Source organism: Oncorhynchus keta, chromosome 35 (genome assembly GCF_023373465.1).
Source record: "Oncorhynchus keta strain PuntledgeMale-10-30-2019 chromosome 35, Oket_V2, whole genome shotgun sequence".
NCBI classification, from domain to species: Eukaryota; Metazoa; Chordata; class Actinopteri; order Salmoniformes; family Salmonidae; genus Oncorhynchus; species Oncorhynchus keta.
This window is the reverse complement of record NC_068455.1, coordinates 18,576,745-18,596,803: the sequence shown is the minus strand read 5'-3', so window position 1 is coordinate 18,596,803 and position 20,059 is coordinate 18,576,745. Positions and strand designations below refer to the sequence as shown.

Here is a 20,059-nt window from a genome sequence, read left to right as displayed (position 1 = left end):
TTGTAAAGTGGCTGTTCCACTGGATGTCATAAGGTGAATGCACCAATTTGTAAGTCGCTCTGGATAAGAGCGTCTGCTAAATGACTTAAATGTAAATGTAATGTAAATGTATTATTTTTCTTTAGTGAGTATTGACTTTATGAATATATATAAATGTAATATGGAGGGACTCCAGCCATAAATGTCACTCCTTTCCATTTATCACATCTTGAGGTCATTCAATAACATTAAATTGTCAATATTGTGTTCTTCACAACTTAAGGTCTGTACTGTAGAGCTGGTTGGTATGCTTGCCTTTCACTGGGGCGAGGGGAATTGGTTAGGGTCCCGGTGTGTTGGAAAAGAGCACCACGGAATTATAAAAGCTTCATCTATGCCTTGCTGTGAAAATGAATTTCTGGAAGTTGATATTTAGTCATGTCAAACAGTTGAGGGAGATTCACTGCTGGTCAATTTTATAATTTAATATAAAAATTGATTTCTCAAAGGGTCTGGACTGTCCATTTTAAAAGGGAAGGTGAGATGAGTAAGCAAAGTACCAAACGAAGGGTGTTAAGTCCAACCCTGGTTCATATTGTCTGCCTCCTGAAATGGTCATATGCAATTTATTTTTTTCAGGTGCCTTAAGTCACAACCAGGGGATGACTAAGGCTTGGCAATAAAATGCATTATTAATATATTGTGGTTTTGATGCTGATCATCTAAATCCAAACTTGTTAGAGCTCTTTTAAATCTGAGTACTAGCAGGCCTTGTATTTCATGTACATTGTAGTACATTGTAGTCTCTGCCTGCCTGCCATACAAAATAAATAGATTTACCAACAAGCGAAGTTTACTATGGCTGGGTTTACACAGCCTAAATCTGAATTGTCTTTTCACTCATTTTTTTTTTTTTTTACCAATCGCAGATCTTTTTCACAGCTGATCTAATTGATCCACACAAATTAGTGGAAAAAAAGATCAGAATTGAGTTGCCTGTGTAAAAGCAGATTTTGTCAACTGTGGAACCTGTTTTTCTGGTTACAATAGTTTGGGGTTTGCAGTGCAGCTAACACTAATGCCCTTGAGTCCATCTGACATTGTTGTACAAAACACTTGACTCCACTTAACACGTGCTTCTGGTTCGACGCAAACTTTTATGGAAGAGAAATCTCATGAATCCTTTTTTTAAACAACCTATGTCACTAGTAGGTTATAAAGGTTATTTTATTTTTATTTCACCTTTATTTAACAAGGTAGGCAAGTTGAACAAGTTCTCATTTACATTTGTGACCTGGCCAAGATAAAGCAAAGCAGTTGGACACAACAACAGAGTTACACATGGAATAAGCAAACACAGTAGAAAAATAAGTCTATGCAAGTGAGGGAGGTAAAGGCAAAAAAAAAGGCCATGGTGGCGAAGTAAATACAATATAGCAAGTAAAACACTACAATGGTTGATTTGCAGTGGCAGAGTGTGCAAAGTAGAGAGAAATAATGGGGTGCAAAGGAGCAAAATAAATACAGTAGGGAAAGAGGTAGTTTGGGCTAAATTATAGATGGGCTATGTACAGGTGCAGTCATTTGTGAGCTGCTTAAAGTTAGTGAGGGAGATAAGTGTTTCCAGTTTCAAAGATTTTTGTAGTTTGTTCCAGTTATTGGCAGCAGAGAACTGGAAGGAGAGGCGGACAAAGGAAGAATTGGTTTTGGGGGTGACCAGAGAGATTTTACTGCTTGAGCGCGTGCTTCAGCTGCTATGGTGACCAGTGTGCTGAGATAAGGGGGGACTTTACTTAGCAGGGTCTTGTAGATGATCTGGAGCCAGTGGGTTTGGCGACGAGTATGAAGCGAGGGCCAGCCAACGAGAGTACAGGCCACAGTGGTGGGTAGTGTATGGGGCTTTGGTGACAAAACGGATGGCACTGTGATAGACTGCATCCAATTTATTGAGTAGGGTATTGGAGGCTATTTTGTAAATTACATCGCCGAAGTCTATTTGTAGGATGGTCAGTTTTACAAGGGTATGTTTGGCAGCATGAGTGAAGGATGCTTTGTTGCGAAATAGGAAGCCAATTCTAGATTTAACTTCGGATTGGAGATGTTTGATGTGAGTCTGGAAGGAGAGTTTAGTCTAACCAGACACCTAGGTATTTGTAGTTGTCCACATATTCTAAGTCAGAGCCGTCCAGAGTAGTGATGTTGGACAGGCGGGCAGGTGCAGGCAGCAATCGGTTGAAGAGCAAGCATTTAGTTTTACTTGTATTTAAGAGCAATTGGAGGCCATGGAAGGAGAGTTGAATGGCATTGAAGCCTGCCTGGAGGGTTACCACAGTGTCCAAAGAAGGGCCAGAAGTATAAAGAATGGTGTCGTCTGCGTACAGGTGGATCAGAGACTCACCAGCAGCAAGAGCGACATCATTGATGTAAACAGAGAAGAGAGATGGTCCAAGAATTGAACCCTGTGGCACCCCCATAGAGACTAATCAGAGGCCCGGACAACAAACCCTCTGATTTGACACACAACTCTATCAGAGAAGTAGTTGGTGAACCAGGCGAGGCAATCATTTGAGAAACCAAGGCTGTCGAGTCTGCCGATGTGGTGATTGGTCATTAGAGATCTTCATTCAAGTTGTCTAGGGAAATGGTGCTTATTGTGACGTTTTGCATAAATGCATAATCTGTATTACCGTTGATTTCCAAATTATGTTCCACAAGCCCCAAAGACAAAATAAAGCAAAAGCTTAAGACGTCCATCTGTCTGTAAATGCATGTCTAAAGGAGAGAACAGGCAATAGTAGAACACAGCGATCAGGTTCTATACTGATCAAAAATATAAATGCAACATAGTAAAATCTATGAGATTGTTTTGTGTTTCAGTTCATATAAGGAAATCGGTCAATTTAAATTCATTAGGCCCTAATCTATGGATTTCACATGACTGGGAATATAGATATGCATCTGTTGGTCACAGATACCTTAAAAATAGGTAGGGGCGTGGATCAGAAGAAGTCAGTATCTGGTGACCATTTCCCTCATGCAACGTGACACATCTAAGAATCAAGATGATCAGGCTGTTTATTGGGGCATGTAGAATGTTGTCCCACTCTTCTACAAAAGCTGTGCAAAGTTGCTTTATATTGGTAGGAACTGCAACACGATATCGTACACGTCGAGCCTGAACATCCCAAACATGCTCAATGGGTGAGGTGAGTATGCAGGCCATAGAAAAACAGGGACATTTTCAGTTTCCAGGAATTGTGTACAGATCCTTGCGACATGGGGCTGTGCATTATCATGCTGAAACATGGTGACAGATGAATGGCACGACAATGGGCCTCAGAATCTCTGCATTCAAAATGCCATCAATAAAATACAATTGTGTTCTTTGTCCATAGCTTATGCCTGCCCATACCATAACCCCACCACGGGGCTCTCTGTCGACATCAGCAAACCCACATGACGGCATCATGTTGTGAGGCCGGATGGACGTACTGCCAAATTCTCTAAAACGATGGAGGCGGCTTATGGTAGAGAAATTAACATTCAATTTGCAATTGCATGCACCCTCAACTTGAGACATCTGTGGCATTGTGTCGTGACAAAACTGCACATTTTAGTGGCCTTTTATTGTACCCAGGACAAGGTGCACCTGTGTAATGTCATTGTTTAATATACCACACCTGTCAAGTGGATGGATTATCTTGGCAAAGGAGAAATGCTCACTAACAGGGATGTAAACAGATTTGTGCATAACATTTGAGAGAAATACGCTTTTTGTTCATATGTAACATTTCTGGGATCTTTTATTTCAGCTCATGAAACCAACACATTACATGTTGCATTTATTTTTGTTCAGTGTACAAATTAAGTAAGCCAAAGATGTGTCCCTTTATATCCTTCTCATTTATGCCACCTATATGTCATACCTGTAATAGAACAGACCCACACAAACAGTTCAGGCACCCACGTTACTATAAAAAGATTAAGGGCTCCATTCAAACCATATCAAATGCAGCGATACAGAGTTCACAATATAAATGAATTAAAAGTAATTTCTGAATGAGCCAACATATGAAGCATTTACCATGAATGTAGTCTCCGCCAATGCTAGAACATTGCCTTTAAAATGTATATTGGGCTGTGGTGTCAAATGTCCACAAAATGGATTGAATAGAGCCCTAAATAAAAAGGTAAGATAACACTAAGTCACACCACCCCCCCCCCCAGAAAAAGTACAAAGTTGTATAGCTTCAGTGGAGTTCTTTGTCCCATTCTGCTTCCATCACACAAACCTGACCGGTAAGTAAACAGCAATTGAAGTAAAACAAAGTGTGTCATAATTCTGAGAAGAACACTAAGGTCATGCCCCTTGTTTGGCATTTGTCAGTATTCAAACACAATCCTTACATTAACCATAATGCAGCATGAAGGTCATCAACTGCATCCCAAATGGCACTCTAATTCCCTATGTTTTGATTTATTTAACCTTTAACCAGGCAAATCAGTTAAGAACAAATTCTTGTTTACAATGACGGCCTACACTGGGCCAATTGGGAGTTTCATAGGGCGGCGCCTGGAAGCAAACCAGGGTCTGTAGTGACGCCTCTAGCACTGAGATGCTGCGCCACTCAGTGTAATGCACTACTTTTTGACCCAAAAAAAAACAAACATTAAGAACTCACAATAAGGATGGGTACACAGTACAGTCCAGATCTCAGTAGGAAAATAACAGGATAGAATGAAGCCACATTTGTACATCTCATATCCAGTGCAATGCTGTGGCATTCCTTAGTCTTGACATTTTCAATCAATGTAAGTTAATGCAACTGCCGGTCCAGTCTCTTGAATAGTCTTCTCACAATCACTGGGATGGAGAGCAGAGCACCCAAAGTCTTCGCGAGAGAGACTACTCATTGAACAACAACCTCCCCAAAAGTCAGTCTTTCTCACTATAAACATTTTTCACCAGAAGAATCACTGCTGCTATTTCAATGACAACTTTTCTAGTAAAAACAAAATATCCCTTCTTGGTGGTTGCAGAGCAGGGCAGGAGTTGACTACAGGCAGAGAATGGAGCAGAACTCTCTCTGTGTTTGGGCATGTGGTACTCTGTATAGTCCAGCCTGTCCTGTGGTGTATTCATTAGAAACCAAATGGACTAAAACAAGGAGGGACTAAATTAACTTGTCCAATAAGAAACCCTAGTTTTTATTCTACATTACAAAACGTTAATTTATATATATTTTTGCACTAATGAATACAACCCTGGCCAGTGAGCCTCCAGGTTTCTCTCCCTCAGCGCTGGCCGGTGTAGGCCCGGAACCAGGAAGTGACGGAGGCAGCTGCTGAGGAGATCATGCCCCCGGCCTGGCCCGCAGGCTGAGACACCTGCATGGCCATGCTCTGGGACAGGTCCATGGGCTGGGAGGGGATGTCACAGAAGCGTGGGCTGGGGACCGTCTCCCAGTCTGTCCCCAGGTCTGTCTCCTCGTCCGTCACCATCTCGTCTCCGCTCTCCTCCGCAGGGCCGGCCGCCTCCGGCTCCACAAACTCCATGGAGTCCTCCAGGTCTGCAGTCACCTCGTATGGACCCGTCCTGCACAGAGGAAGGAGATTGCGTCCCAAATGGCACCCTATTTAAAATAGAATGCACAACTTTTGACCAGGGATTTTCTTACCTGCCCAGGTTATTGTTGTCAGGAGAGACCAGGAACATGATGTTCCTCAGGGTGTGGTGAGGGTGCAGCAGCTCACTCTCAACATGCTGCAGGAGAATACACAAAACTGGTAAGTGCAGGGTGTCCACCCACTCGGCCCAGAGTGGCTGAAAACGTACATTGGTGATGTAATCTCACTTCCTTGTCATAAAATACATTGTACAAAGACAAATATGATTCATGTTCTGAATGGTTCAGTAGGGTCTTTCTTTAACATATCATTATATCCCAAAAGTTGGATTTTGTGGCCTAATACATCTGCTAATAAGCGCTGAGCTCTTGACATAGCGGTGCGCTTTCTCGCAGCGACTTGAGGATTTTACAATGGCTGTGGTGGTCGTCTACAAAGTTGTTACCGCGGATCGCAAAAAGCCAAATGAACTCAAACTGAGTTAAATGTAAAAAGATTGCAGTACACTCATTTCACAGAGATACGCTTGTTTTTGTGAGATATCTAAATAAGAACTGGAATTTCACACTATGTATGCGTGTATAAAAAAGGTATAATGAAATCAAACACGTATAGTAAAATACTAGGTCATGTCTCAAAATCAATACCCATTTTATCCCTATTTTGACATTGTAGCATTTGTGGCACAAATCCCATTCAAGTCACAGGACCGATATTTACATTTTTCACACGTTCAAAACATCTATAATTGACTTTGTAAAGTTTCACAATCATTTAAAATGTTTATTTTTTTTAGATACTTTGGGATTGTTTGGACATGAGCAAAAAAATGCTAATATCGGTCCCATGACTTGAATGGGATTTGTGCCACGAATGCTAAAACTTTAGCATGTAGACACCATGCCAGGGAAAATAAACCAAAGAATGTATTTGTCATACTGTGCAAGCACTATGGACAAGGTAAGGAAACCAAATGTGTAATTTTGTAAATTTGGGTGAACTATCCCAAACACTGCTTAGAACTCAGAAGAGCAGCAGCAGCAGAACGGCAAGGGGAGAAAACATAAGAGGAACCATGCTCTGTAGTACCTGTGAGAAGCAGAGGTGAAGGATGTTGGTGTTGAGCTTGGTGACAGCACGGGTGAACCTGTACCTGCTCAGGCTGTCACCACAGAACTCACTGTTGCACAACTTCTTGGGCAGATTGACATCCAGGATATGAGAGAGGATGTTGATGAGCTGGGTAGCATAGCAGAGAGCTGCACTGATGGTGTGGGCTGGGTTGATGTGGTCCAGCTCTGGAAATGAAAGCTCTTAATGATCAAAAATAGCCTTGGCACAGTACAACTAAATATTGTCAAACATTCATCTCCAAGGACAAGATGTTCCTCTCAATCAGCTAGTCGTTTCTTCTTTTGGTAAGTGTGTGGCGCTACAAAAGTATACTAAAATATATGCACCAACTGTACTGTAGGTCACTTTGAATAAAAGCGTGCACTACATGGCAAACGTAATCATTACATACAACGTATTTTACGAAAAAGTCCTACCTGGCCCCTCATTGGTGCTCTTGTCTTCCACCCAGCTGTAATAGGGGGAGCAGTCCCCGTTGCTAGGCAGCGTGACCCTGGGTCCGGTGATGCTAATGCTGGTTTCGCCATTCTGGTCGTCCCAGATCCAGCGCCCTGACAGGTAGGTGGTGCGACGGGCTTCAGCCAGCTCACTCACCGTGCTGGAGGTCAGAGCCAGGTCACACTCTGACAACATGTCTGCTGGGTCCCTGAGAGACAGAGGAACATCTCTAAAACTCTTCAACAAGTAGTTGAGAGGGCCTATAGGCCTATACTTGATGTCTATTGTTAAAGCATCAAATCCCTGGACAGACTATTGGTCCTGTCCTTGGAAAAAAAACGAAAAGCCCCGAGTCATATTCCAGCCAGCCATGGAGTAATACAGTATATAAACTAAACTCAGCGAAAAAAAGAAACATACTCTCACTGTCAACTGTGTTAATTTCAGCAAACTTAACATGTAAATATTTGTATGAAACATAACAAGATTCAACAACTGAGACATAAACTGAAGAAGTTCCACAGACTTGTGACTAACAGATCTTGAATAATGTGTCCCTGAACAAAAGGGGGGGGGGGTCAAAATCAAGTCAGTATCTGGTGTGGCCACCATTAAGTACTGCAGTGCATCTCCTACTCATGGACTGCACCTAGCCTGCACCCTCCAATCTAACAGGTCCCAGACATGCTCAATGGGCTCTTCACTAGCCATGGCAGAACACTGACATTCCTGTCTTGCAGGAAATCACGCACAGAACGAGCAGTATGGCTGGTGGCATTGTCATGCTGGAGGGTCATGTCAGGATGAGCCTGCAGGAAGGGCACCACATGAGGGAGGAGAATGTCTCCACTAACGCAGAGCGTTGAGATTGCCTGCAATGACAACAAGCTCAGTCCGACGATGCTGTGACACACCGCCCCAGACCATGACCTGCCATCTCGATCCCACTCCAGAGTACAGGCCTCGGCGTAACGCTCGTTCCTTCAACAATAAACGCAAATCCGACCATTACCCCTGGTGAGACAAAACCGTGACGAGTCAGTGAAGAGAGCTTTTTGCCAGTCTTGTCTGGTCCAGGGACGGTGGGTTTGTGCCTGTGGGCGACGTTGTTGCCAGTGATGTCTGGTGAGGACCAGCCTTACAACAGGCCTACAGGCCCTCAGTCCAGCCTCTCTCAGCCTATTGGGGACAGTCTGAGCACCAATGGAGGGATTGTGCGGTCCTGGTATAACTCGGGCAGTTGTTTCCATCCTGTACCTGTCCCATAGGTGTGATGTTTGGATGTACCAGTCCTATGCAGATGTTCCACGTGATCTGCCACTGCGAGGATGATCAGCGCTCCGTCCTGTCTCCCTGTATCGCTGCCTTAGGCGTCTAACAGTACGGACATTGCAATTTATTGCCCTGGCCACATCTGCAGTCCTCATGCCTCCTTGCAGCATGCCTAAGGCACATTCACGCAGATGAGCAGGGACCCTGGGCATCTTTCTTTTGGTGTTTTCAGAGACCAAAAGGCCTCTTTAGTGTCCTAAGTTTTAATAACTGACCTTAATTGCGTATCGTCTGTAAGCTGTTAGTGTCTTAACGACCGTTCCACAGGTGCATGTTCATTCATTGTTTATGGTTACTTCCTTTCTTCTTAGGGCTGTGTGTGTCGGTGTGTCACATAAAAACTTTGGGGAGTGAGGGAAACCATGTTGCTGATACTGATGCGGGATCGCTTCCTTTACCACTTCCCACTCCCTCACAACCTTCTCCTGACCCCTGATCTCTAATCACTCCTCAGGTCCTCTGAGATTGTGAGCACTTTAACAGAGGTCAAAATTCTCAATCCTCAAAGGATTATGTCAGGGTATTCTAGTCACCCAGCAGTTGGTGGAGGGCACTCCTCAAACATTGAATAATTTGAGCAGTTTGCCAGTAGGAAGGTGTAGCAAGCTCATTGGATGGCTACAAGAAGCGCGTCTGCAGTTATCTTGGCCAAAGGCTGTGGACAACCAAGTACTAGCTCCGGGTGCCAATAATTTTATCCAAGCATTTCTCTTTATTTTTTCAATTAAATTTGCAAACTTATGTTTACAAAAATAAAATTGGATCTGGAATGTTGAAAATCCAATAGGCGACTATTATTTTTCAGCTTATTTGAAAAAAATAAAAATAAATTGGGACTCCTTTATGAAATATATTTGGATGCAACTATACATATATAGCCCTGCTGCATGAGGTACAGTGTCACTGACCTGCTGCCCTGCTTCTCCTCCTGTGTTGGGAAGATGTGAGCAGTGAGCTCCAGGATGTGTCCCTTGCGGACCTCAGCCAGGTGATCCAGACGACCCTGCAGCTCCTTGCCCTTCTTCTCCAGTAGTTCTTCCAGCCGCTGGTTGTGTCTCTTGATCTTGTCCCTCTTCTCCTGGTGGCGGCTGGCCCGCCGCTGCAGCCTCTGGCTCTCCTCGTGGGAGCGAAGCAGCAGGTCCTTACCTGTGGGTGAGATGGACGGATACTATGTTGGTTAATATGTTTAATGGACGTATCCCAAATGGAAAAAGTTGTGGACTATATATGGAATATAATGCCATTTGGGAAGCATCCAATGTATTCCGCTATTTCAAATGTCTTTATGAAACCTGACATTACGCACAAAGTATAAAGACAATACATTAAAATGTAAACACCTAGGGTCAGTTGTCACTGATTTGAATGTCCGTTGGGGCCATGTAACTCACCACTCTTCACCTCTTCATTCCCACAGCCAATGGCCTCCTTCAGCTGCTCAATCGTCATCTTGCATGACATCATCTTCCATTTCTAAATGAAACCGAACACATTACATTGAAAATAAGAATATGTTCTTAACTGACTTGCCTGGTTAAATAAAGGTAAAAAAAAATAAAAAAAAATAAAAAAGAATAGGCAGGATATTGAAACACACAGACAGAGGCTACATCGCATAGGGCAAAGTAAATTGTGTTCATCATGTTCTTGTGTGTTGTCATAACTGAGCTTACCAGCTGATCTGCCTGGACCTTCTTATCCATGGCAGAAATTACCCTGGGAAAAGAGTGTAGATTTATTCATATGATTAATATAACGATGAAACATTCCTGTATGCAGAAAAGATTGAAAACAAAGAGCAAAGTAGTAAGATATTACTCAACATAGTCATTATTTTTTAACTGCAACTGGTCTTTAATTTTTTACCTCTGTTCAAGAAGATCTTTCTTCTCCGTCAGCATTTTAAGTCTTCTCAATTTTTCAGTGTATCTATAAAAAAATATAGATTTAAAAGTAATTAATAACTCAATGGCATGTACATTTCTGACTGCAGCTCAGCAGAACGAGTGAAGTGCCCCCAACAATCTGGACCCTTTCTTTCTAAAATTATCTGCCGAAATTGTTGCCACCCCTATTACTAGCCTGTTCAACCTCTCGTGTCGTCTGAGATTCCCAAAGATTGGAAAGCAGCTGCGGTCATCCCCCTCTTCAAAGGGGGGGGGGGACACTCTTGACCCAAACTGCTACAGACCTATATCTATCCTACCATGCCTTTCTAAGGAGCTGGAGCTTAGAGGAGCTTTCAGAGCTGGTCATGGGTGCACCTCAGCCACACTCAAGGTCCTAAACGATATCTTAACCGCCATCGATAAGAAACATTACTGTGCAGCCGTATTCATTGATCTGGCCAAGGCTTTCGACTCTGTCACCCACCACATCCTCATCGGCAGACTCGACAGCCTTGGTTTCTCAAATGATTGCCTCGCCTGGTTCACCAACTACTTCTCTGATAGAGTTCAGTGTGTCAAATCGGAGGGTCTGCTGTCCGGACCTCTGGCAGTCTCTATGGGGGTGCCACAGGGTTAAATTCTTGGACAGACTCTCTTCTCTGTATACATCAATGAGGTCGCTCTTGCTGCTGGTGAGTCCCTGATCCACCTGTACGCAGACGACACCATTCTGTATACTTCCGGCCCTTCTTTGGACACTGTGTTAACAACCCTCCAGGCAAGCTTCAATGCCATACAACTCTCCTTCCGTGGCCTCCAATTGCTCTTAAATACAAGTAAAACTAAATGCATGCTCTTCAACCGATCGCTACCTGCACCTACCCGCTTGTCCAACATCACTACTCTGGACGGCTCTGACTTAGAATACGTGGACAACTACAAATACTTAGGTGTCTGGTTAGACTGTAAACTCTCCTTCCAGACCCATATCAAACATCTCCAATCCAAAGTTAAATCTAGAATTGGCTTCCTATTTCGCAACAAAGCATCCTTCACTCATGCTGCCAAACATACCCTTGTAAAACTGACCATCCTACCAATCCTCAACTTTGGCGATGTCATTTACAAAATAGCCTCCAATACCCTACTCAACAAATTGGATGCAGTCTATCACAGTGCAATCCGTTTTGTCACCAAAGCCCCATATACTACCCACCATTGCGACCTGTACGCTCTCGTTGGCTGGCCCTCGCTTCATACTCGTCGCCAAACCCACTGGCTCCATGTCATCTACAAGACCCTGCTAGGTAAAGTCCCCCTTATCTCAGCTCGCTGGTCACCATAGCATCTCCCACCTGTAGCACACGCTCCAGCAGGTATATATATATATATATATATGTATCTCTAGTCACCCCCAAAGCCAATTCTTTCTTTGGCCGCCTCTCCTTCCAGTTCTCTGCTGCCAATGACTGGAACGAACTACAAAAATCTCTGAAACTGGAAACACTTCTCCCTCACTAGGTTTAAGCACCAACTGTCAGAGCATCTTACAGATTACTGCACCTGTACATAGCCCACCTATAATTTAGCCCAAACAACTACCTCTTTCCCAACTGTATTTAATTTATTTTGCTCCTTTGCACCCCATTATTTTTATTTCTACTTTGCACATTCTTCCATTGCAAAACGACCATTCCAGTGTTTTACTTGCTATATTGTATTTACTTTGCCACCATGGCCTTTTTTGCCTTTACCTCCCTTCTCACCTAATTTGCTCACATTGTATATAGACTTGTTTATACTGTATTATTGACTGTATGTTTGTTTTACTACATGTGTAACTCTGTGTCGTTGTATCTGTCGAACTGCTTTGCTTTATCTTGGCCAGGTCGCAATTGTAAACGAGAACTTGTTCTCAACTTGCCTACCTGGTTAAATAAAGGTGAAAAAAAAAAAAACATGCTCCAAGCACAGGAATTGAGCGAGAGTGGCTTAGAACTAGCTACTTTACAAAAACAAGTTGAGATTCATTTAACTATAGAAAAACTACATTAACTGCCATTAGACTACTAGCTAGTCATTGAATTCTGGAAACTCACAAAAACAAGATAGAACATGCCAATGTAAGTAAAGTATTAGGCCAATGACCCTTCACGACTTCACTAACAAAGAGCCGTGACACCACGTGTCATGAGTTATTTTTAGTTTCACTACGTTAGCTATGTGTTATGTTCCCCAAACAGCCCGACTGTGTGTAACGTTCCATGGTTCTCTTGTAAACAAACTACCTTGCTAGCTAGCCAACTAACAACGACCTGGTGTTAAGAGCTAACGTTTTGCTTATGGCAATGCTAGCTTCTTGTAAATAAAGCTAGCCAGCTATCATGTTTGTTCGATTGTTGAGTACTAAAATTAATCTTAGCTGATGATGCCGCATAAGTCGTCATCAGTGCCATTACTTAGAGCCGTGTTTTGAAGTTAGTTAAATGTTAACACGCACAGTTCGGGGTTTCTACCGTCGAAGTACACGAAATCCCCTGCCTGGATGCATCGGGCACAAGTCAGCCTGCGCCTGGCGGTGTTGCAGAGAGGACATCTCTCCACTGCGACATACAGACCCTCCGCGTCGTCCACCGACTCCACCATCAGTGATCCAGGGGAACCTGCGGTTGTTGTGGTGTGTAGGTGGTGCGAGCGAAGTGGTGGCCGAGCACCGGGCAGTGCTCCCAAAGTCCCTTCGCCAGGGCCGAGGGCTCGGACTTCGCTTCCCGCTGAGGATGCCATGGAACTGCCGTTCAAGCGCTAGTTTACCTAGCAAAATGACTGCTACTCTGGCTAACTACCTACATAACTACGGATATACTGTCTGACACTCTTCGTTGCTTCTTGTTAATGGTATACAGTCTTCATTTTCGGTTATTTGGCAAAGGCGGCTATTAGCTAACGTTAGCTAGCAAACTGTGTCACTGTTTTTTTGCGTGACATGGTTTGTTTATGTACGAGTGGTCACGTGACCACACGTATAATCTGAGTCTATATGCACAGATCTGTTTACTTTTGAATGTAGCTAATCTTTGTTTTTTTTATATGGTCTATGCTACAGATGGATATAATATTTGCTGTATGGCAGGGATAGACAACTTTGATGGTGGTAGGGGGCACAAAAAAAACAACTCCTCACCAAATTGCGAGCAAAACATTTTAGCAGCCACCCAATATTTACCCGTGAGGCGCAACATCGCGAGACTTCTGGGAACGCTTGCGAAACAGACCAAGCAAGCCAGTCCGGGGTTTGGGAAGTAAATGAGAGAAGTGAAACCTAGATTCGATCAAATGTTCAATTACTTTAAACTTGCTATTACTCTAACCTCGTGAGTGACAGACGCACGTTTTCGTCAAAAACGAAGGAGTGCCTTTGATTTTGACGGGCTGCATATGCGCAGTTCGGTGCGAGTCGACCGTCAGACACGATAACGTGTATATAGGCACGAGTTTTAGCCACAGAGAACAATTCGATGTTTAGAGAGGTTTAGTTATATATTTTTTTAAAGAAGCTTTGGTTTAGCAAGCCAACGTCGCAATCACAACGTCTGATCGGGGATTTCTAGTGGAGAAGCAGTTTCAGCCCATTTTCATACTGCAGCTACTGCCCGTTTTGTGCAATGTTACATTCTGCATTTTTTTCCATCGGGTGTAAAGAAAATGTTGCAGTTTTAAAGAGTTTGCTGTAATTTGACACATTTTGATATGGGGTAGAGGAGATTTAGCGATTTTATTACTAATTTCATGCAATTCTACAAATTTTGCCATGAGGCAGAGGAATATTTGCAGGTTTTAATGATATCTTTGTGAGAGACTAACATCAATGGGACCCCACAGCCTGTAATTCAATCATGATTACTACATTTAGAAAGCTGGCCGCTAGACTAATTTACCAATCTAAATCATTTTAGCGGACATTGGCTAATTGAGTGACTGACAAACTGCTGATGCCAAATCAACGTTTGTCACGTGCGCCGAATACACCAGGTGAAATACAGTGAAATGCTTACTTACAGGCTCTAACCAATAGTGCGAAAAAAGGACTATGCATATATGATGAACAGAGCGTAGCAGTAATGTAAAGAGGGGTTGGCGGGTGGTGGGACAATGCAGATAGCCCGGTTAGCCTATGTGCGGGAGCACATTTAAATTTCACCTTGTTCATTCTAATATTCTCTCTTGCAACAGTAAGTTTAGACCCCAACTTGCAACAGTAAATTGGAAATTTATCTGAGGGCCTTCAAATGAGGGGTGGCGGGCTTGTCAGTTGCTTATACCTGCTGTAAGGAGATGGTTACTTTACATGTGGATGGGATCAGTGTAACGCACACCTGTAATGTACACTATGAAAACAAGCATGTTTTATTATTACTAGCTCTAGAAACCCCTGTAGTTATCTCCACACACAGTTGACTACAATTCCAATGCTGTTTTAAAATGTTAGTAATCATCACTTGCAAAACTTTTTAAACATGCGGATATTCCACTTTAATATCAACGAGAAAGGTTTTCACACAAAAAAATGGACTTACTGCAGTAGTTTGAACTGATCCATATGCTGTGTCCAGTTGACGAACTACACTTCCGAGTTACGCTTGCGCAGGTGTTCGGAGCACACCAGATAGCTAATTAGCACAGGTCTGTAAATAAGCGCTGTAATATGGCCACGTGGGAACCCTAACCCTATAAAGGTGTGTAGTAATTGAACCTTTTGGATTTAGAAAATATTTATCTGATATGTTCCTTATGTTTCCAAAATCGTACCGCAAGTGATGTGTTTTAACGTTCGAACGAGCGTTTGTGCTCTTAACAAAACTCCCCAGCCAGAAGATGCTGTCAAAGATTTTTATAAAAAATTCAAGATTTACCGCAGCCTGTTCTAAATATTTGCATATTTCCGTTAGGGAACACCTACTCTGTGAAGTGCGCCAGTGCAATAACTCAATTCACCCTTGCATTCCTTCTAAACAATGTATTTTATTTTTAAACTTTGGCAAAGTGTAAAGTCAACAAAAAATGTGTCAACTCTGTTCGTAACAGATTGTTGTTTTGGGAACAGAAATTGTATTGAGATAAAGTTTCATCCATGAGAAAATTTGCCGAATATCGGCCAAAGTTCACTCACCACCATATTTGGTGGCAAGTAGAAATGCCAACCGGATGCTTCAGATTTATACATCTGTGATACTATCGTCAATGGGCGCTAAAGGTGCTTAGCATCTACGAATGGGTTAGATGTATTACATGCAAACTTTGCCATAATTCATTTCTCTGAGATGGTCAATATTACATTACAGATTCATCCATCCACCATTACAAAATTATAAAAGTACATAAGTGCACCATACACACTTTCCACAAGTATAGCCAACACTCATTTTTTGTTGTTGTTGACACATTCATGTTTGTAAATAAATGTAGATTCATTTTATTCACCCATATCAGCATTAGAATTGCACTACTTATTGCTTTCTGAATCCTTTCAGAATGGGGTAGATGTTCTCAAAGGCTTCATAGATCTCTCCACGTTCCTTAGCCCCTGAAAGAAAATGTACAGAAGATCTGGTTGCATTTTGTTAATGGAAACTTTACAATGTAAAAAGCAAGCATCTGAAGCATGTCAACATAGCATGGTGGTGTGTAGAAGTCAGACAGAGAAAACACCAGTGGTCAACATACATACCTGTCAGAACCACTTTTCCAGACACAAAGATCAGTAAGACAATACGTGGTTTCACCATACGGTAGATCAAACCAGGAAACAGCTCTGGCTCATAACTAGAGGGCCCAAAACCACACAGTTAGTTAAAGGGAGCCATTTAGAAATATCTAAATATATGGCCCTGGTTACAGGAGAATAGGTTGCTCAGGTCTGGAGCATATTTGACTATGCTGTAAAAAAAAATGTTTTTTTAAAAAGAACATTTAATACTGGGAATCCTCTGAATATCAGTAGGTCCAGTGTTCGGGTAGAGTAAGCCGTAAGGCTATTATTAAAACCTTTAAATTAAACCTATTTGGGCTTAAACTCTACAAAAGAAAATGATAGTGGAGCCGCAAAAGCACTTCTGTGCAAGGGTGTTTATTGACACAGTGAAAACAAAACATGAGTACTGCAGCACTAATATACATAGTGTCAAATAAAATAAATTGATGCTCATGTATGGGGTCGGAAGGCCTCAAGCTCTTTTAATTGTCAAAGTATTCTTCTTAACTGTACACTAAGTGTTTTACTCCCCCCTGTAAAAGGGAATTAATAAAGGAAAACATTAAAACTTCAGCATTCAATCAACATAATGGACAGAATTTCTCTGACTAAAGGGGGTCAGTACTTTACAGAGCAGACACTCAATATGTCACAGTGAGTGTACCTGCTGAACTGCTGATGAGTCAGCACCAGACCCTCCAGCCGAATGGGGAAGCAGACATCACAACTCCCCACCATGTTCTGGATCTTGAAGTCCAGGAATTTGGCGGGAAAGCCCAATTTCTGCACCACACGAGCATACTTGCGGGCAGCCAGTCGAGACTGCTCCTCGCTGGCAGAATAGACAGCAAAAACATAGGAGTTGCTTGAGGAATGAGGGGATCATCTTTATCCACTTTGGGACAAGGGCTCAATGAGCTCCCTCCCCTTTCTCCTATCCCTGAGCAATGACAGGTGCAGTACAGCAAATTATTTATTTAGAGTAAATCATTTAGAGTAAATCAAGAGTGGGCCCTGATAAATGACAGAGTATCAGTGTTCAATAGGGCACACCGTAACAAAACATCTTGCAACAGAAAATAAACATGTGCTTTTATTGGACAAATTCAGGTTATATGTCCCTGTTTCTTAACACTTTATTTTCTACTGAACATGACTATGGTTCATGTGGTGAACTGTTCTCCCTCCTCACCTCTTGGCTCCTGTGCAGACCATCTTTCCGGAGCTGAAGATGAGTGCGGTGGTCCTAGGTTCCCGTATTCTCATAATGACAGCAGCAAAACGCTGAAACAGAGTACAATGCCCACATCATGGCATGACACCACCATATTGACTTAAACATTGTCTGGGCTGGGCATACTTTGATTACCTTGGGGTTGTACTCAGCGTTTCTGGCTTGAAGAGCGATGGATTTCAGGTCCAGTGGGCAAGCCAGATTCACTGTAGATACAATATTCCTGCACATAAACAACAAATGGGCTCACTTGCTAGCACTCATCAATATAGAGACTAGACAACTAGGAGGCCTTTTGAAATGGTACCCTATTCCCTTTATAGTGCACTACTTTTAATCTGAGCCTATCCTGGCCAATACCTGTATAGTGCACTAATTCATTTCCTAGGGTCATATTCATTAGTGCAAACCATAGCAAAACAGAAACCATTTAGAGCATTTGGTGTAAACGGTTTACGATGCACTAATGGATGGGATCCTGGTTATCGTAACATCCATCACGCACTGTAACATGGGGATTATTCCAGAACTCTCAGCCACTGGAGTCATGGGGGTCATAGGCGTCATGGGACAGAAGGTAGAGCCTCCCGTCATGGCCGACTGGTTAGGGTCAGTCTCAGCAGACTCCTCAGGCCTGTAGCCATCTAACACGCGGTCTTGTGTCATGTTAGCATTAGTAGCAGCATTTCCACAGGTGTCCTCTGGCAGGTCATCAGGCAGGAAGCTGAGATCCAGATCCTCCCCGATGTCCTTCTCTGGTTGGCTCAACGAGGAGAGAAAGGATGGGTCCTGGAGCTGAGGGGCGCCCTGCAAGCCCAGGTCTCCTTCAAACAGGAAGCCAGAGGCATCCTAGAAATCACACCAGAGAAGAAAAAATAATGAGTGGAATTAGATGCATCCTTTAGTCAGTTTATCTTGTGTCACTTGTCGTTGAGACCAAGTTGAAAATTAGGATAAAATACCTGTTGGTTGAAGTCATTTAAAATCAAATATTGAGGTCAATTTAGTTAATTTTACTGAAAGATACTCAGACTTCTTTCCTAATACTCAGACTTCTTTCTGTTTACCCTAGCAATCAGGACCACTGGCTACTTACTGGTACATTTCCAATTGGGTCATCAAAATAACTCTCCAATGCTGAATCTTCATCCATGATTGATCATGTAGGAACAGAGCCAGGATTTTTTTAGCAACAAGTGGGAGCCTTGGGGGCGTTCATTGACTGACAGCCGGCTAAATTGGCTACAGGTGTGAATGTCTATGCCCTGCAGGAGTAGCCTGTTTCTGATAACTAGGCCACAGTACATTGTGCGCTGAGAATGATAATATTATAATGAACCACAGTAGGGATTTAAAAGTTTTGATGCTCACCTGATTCTCATGCTATTTTGATAAATTAAAAAAATATATACAATTATAATATTCAAGTCTGTCAGCAGAAGAGGGAGACAACTTGAGATGAACCTTAGAATTTTTTTTGTAGAAGTAGACCGATACATGAGCATTACAGAAGGTAAACAACTATGTACATGAGGTAAACAAATATGGAATTACTGTATTTAAGATTTCTACACAAATACCGTCTAATATTACTGTCTTTTTTCTATAAATAATGTTCCTCGGGACGTTTAGAAGTTTAGAATATTGAATTAGCCCCCAAATATGATAATTTGAAACTGAATTGCTTTAACGTGCAATGTAATGGCAGAAAATCTAGATGCAGTGAAAAGGTGTGACAGACTTTCCTCAGGAGGCGCATGGTGAGTTAAAACTTTAAAAAAGGGGACATTTGTAAAACTGGACAATCCTTTGCAAGCTACCCACTGAAGCAATAATATTAAATAAATTGTGTTCCTTCTATCTCAATAGATTCCCACGATATGAGTTATATTACCCATAAAACCTAGCAGTCAAACATGGAAATGATTCCAATCATTTTCCCACCATTCATTTTTCCCATCGGGTATTTTTAGAAACACGTCAAATAAGAACTGTGTTTCGTGTAGACTTACCCTGTCGTGACATTTTGATAAGAGTGTAAATATCTCTAGAACAAGGTGACTTTTATCAATATATTCACCTGTAATTGACCCTCAAAAATTAAATGCTAATTAGCTGCTAATGTGGCTATTATAAAGAACTACAAATGCCATAATGATCTGGACAAGACTGACGAATCGAGGCAAATGTAAGAATCTCTGGATTAACTATTTTAGCTAAATGTAGTAATTAATAATACCTGTTAGCAAAGGTGTCATCTAGAGATGATGTGCAGGAACTTGCAGGGATATCTACTTTGATGCTAATTAGCATTTTCGAATCAGAGTAAATAGATCCGAATATATTTGTAAAACTAACCTTATCCGAAAGAGATTGACAGGGTTATCAAAATGTCACATCAGGGTAAGCCTACATGTAACAAAGCCCAAGTGCTGTCCCCACTTGCTTCAAGATGTCTACAATTGTTCATGTACCCAAGAAAGCAAAGGTAACTGAACTAAATGACACAATGAAGTGCTTTGAGAGGCTAGTTAAGGATCATATCCCTACCTGACACCCTAGACCCACTTCAATTTGCCTACTGCTCAAATAGATCCACAGATGATGCAATCGCCACCGCACTGCCCTATCCCATCTGGACAAGAGGAATACCTTTATAAGAATGCTGTTCCTTGA

General features: G+C 42.3%; 2 protein-coding genes across 4 annotated transcripts; both read right to left on the bottom strand.

The window, feature by feature from the left end:
- Positions 1-3,764: 3,764 nt before the first annotated feature.
- LOC118368091 (beclin 1-associated autophagy-related key regulator-like) lies at positions 3,765-15,143 on the bottom strand. Of its 2 annotated transcripts, none has more exons than XM_035751857.2 (9): positions 14,975-15,143; positions 10,378-10,440; positions 10,185-10,227; positions 9,903-9,984; positions 9,420-9,657; positions 7,158-7,387; positions 6,697-6,905; positions 5,658-5,743; positions 3,765-5,575 (listed from the first exon to the last, which is right to left on the bottom strand). In XM_035751857.2, the coding sequence occupies exons 1-9, from the start codon at positions 14,995-14,997 to the stop codon at positions 5,275-5,277; spliced, it is 1,275 nt and encodes a 424-aa protein (XP_035607750.1). In that variant the 5' UTR covers positions 14,998-15,143; the 3' UTR covers positions 3,765-5,274. The 2 variants fall into 2 exon arrangements, with proteins under 2 accessions (XP_035607750.1, XP_035607749.1); XM_035751856.2 differs by lacking the exon at positions 14,975-15,143 and adding an exon at positions 12,901-13,824.
- A 278-nt stretch (positions 15,144-15,421) lies between these two features.
- On the bottom strand, positions 15,422-18,607 carry LOC118368092 (TATA box-binding protein-like 2). Of its 2 annotated transcripts, XM_035751858.2 has the most exons (7): positions 18,480-18,607; positions 17,889-18,232; positions 17,519-17,606; positions 17,342-17,433; positions 16,814-16,981; positions 16,126-16,220; positions 15,422-15,981 (listed from the first exon to the last, which is right to left on the bottom strand). In XM_035751858.2, the coding sequence occupies exons 1-7, from the start codon at positions 18,534-18,536 to the stop codon at positions 15,905-15,907; spliced, it is 921 nt and encodes a 306-aa protein (XP_035607751.1). In that variant the 5' UTR covers positions 18,537-18,607; the 3' UTR covers positions 15,422-15,904. The 2 variants fall into 2 exon arrangements, with proteins under 2 accessions (XP_035607751.1, XP_052352627.1); XM_052496667.1 differs by having other exon boundaries at positions 15,422-16,220.
- Positions 18,608-20,059: the final 1,452 nt, after the last annotated feature.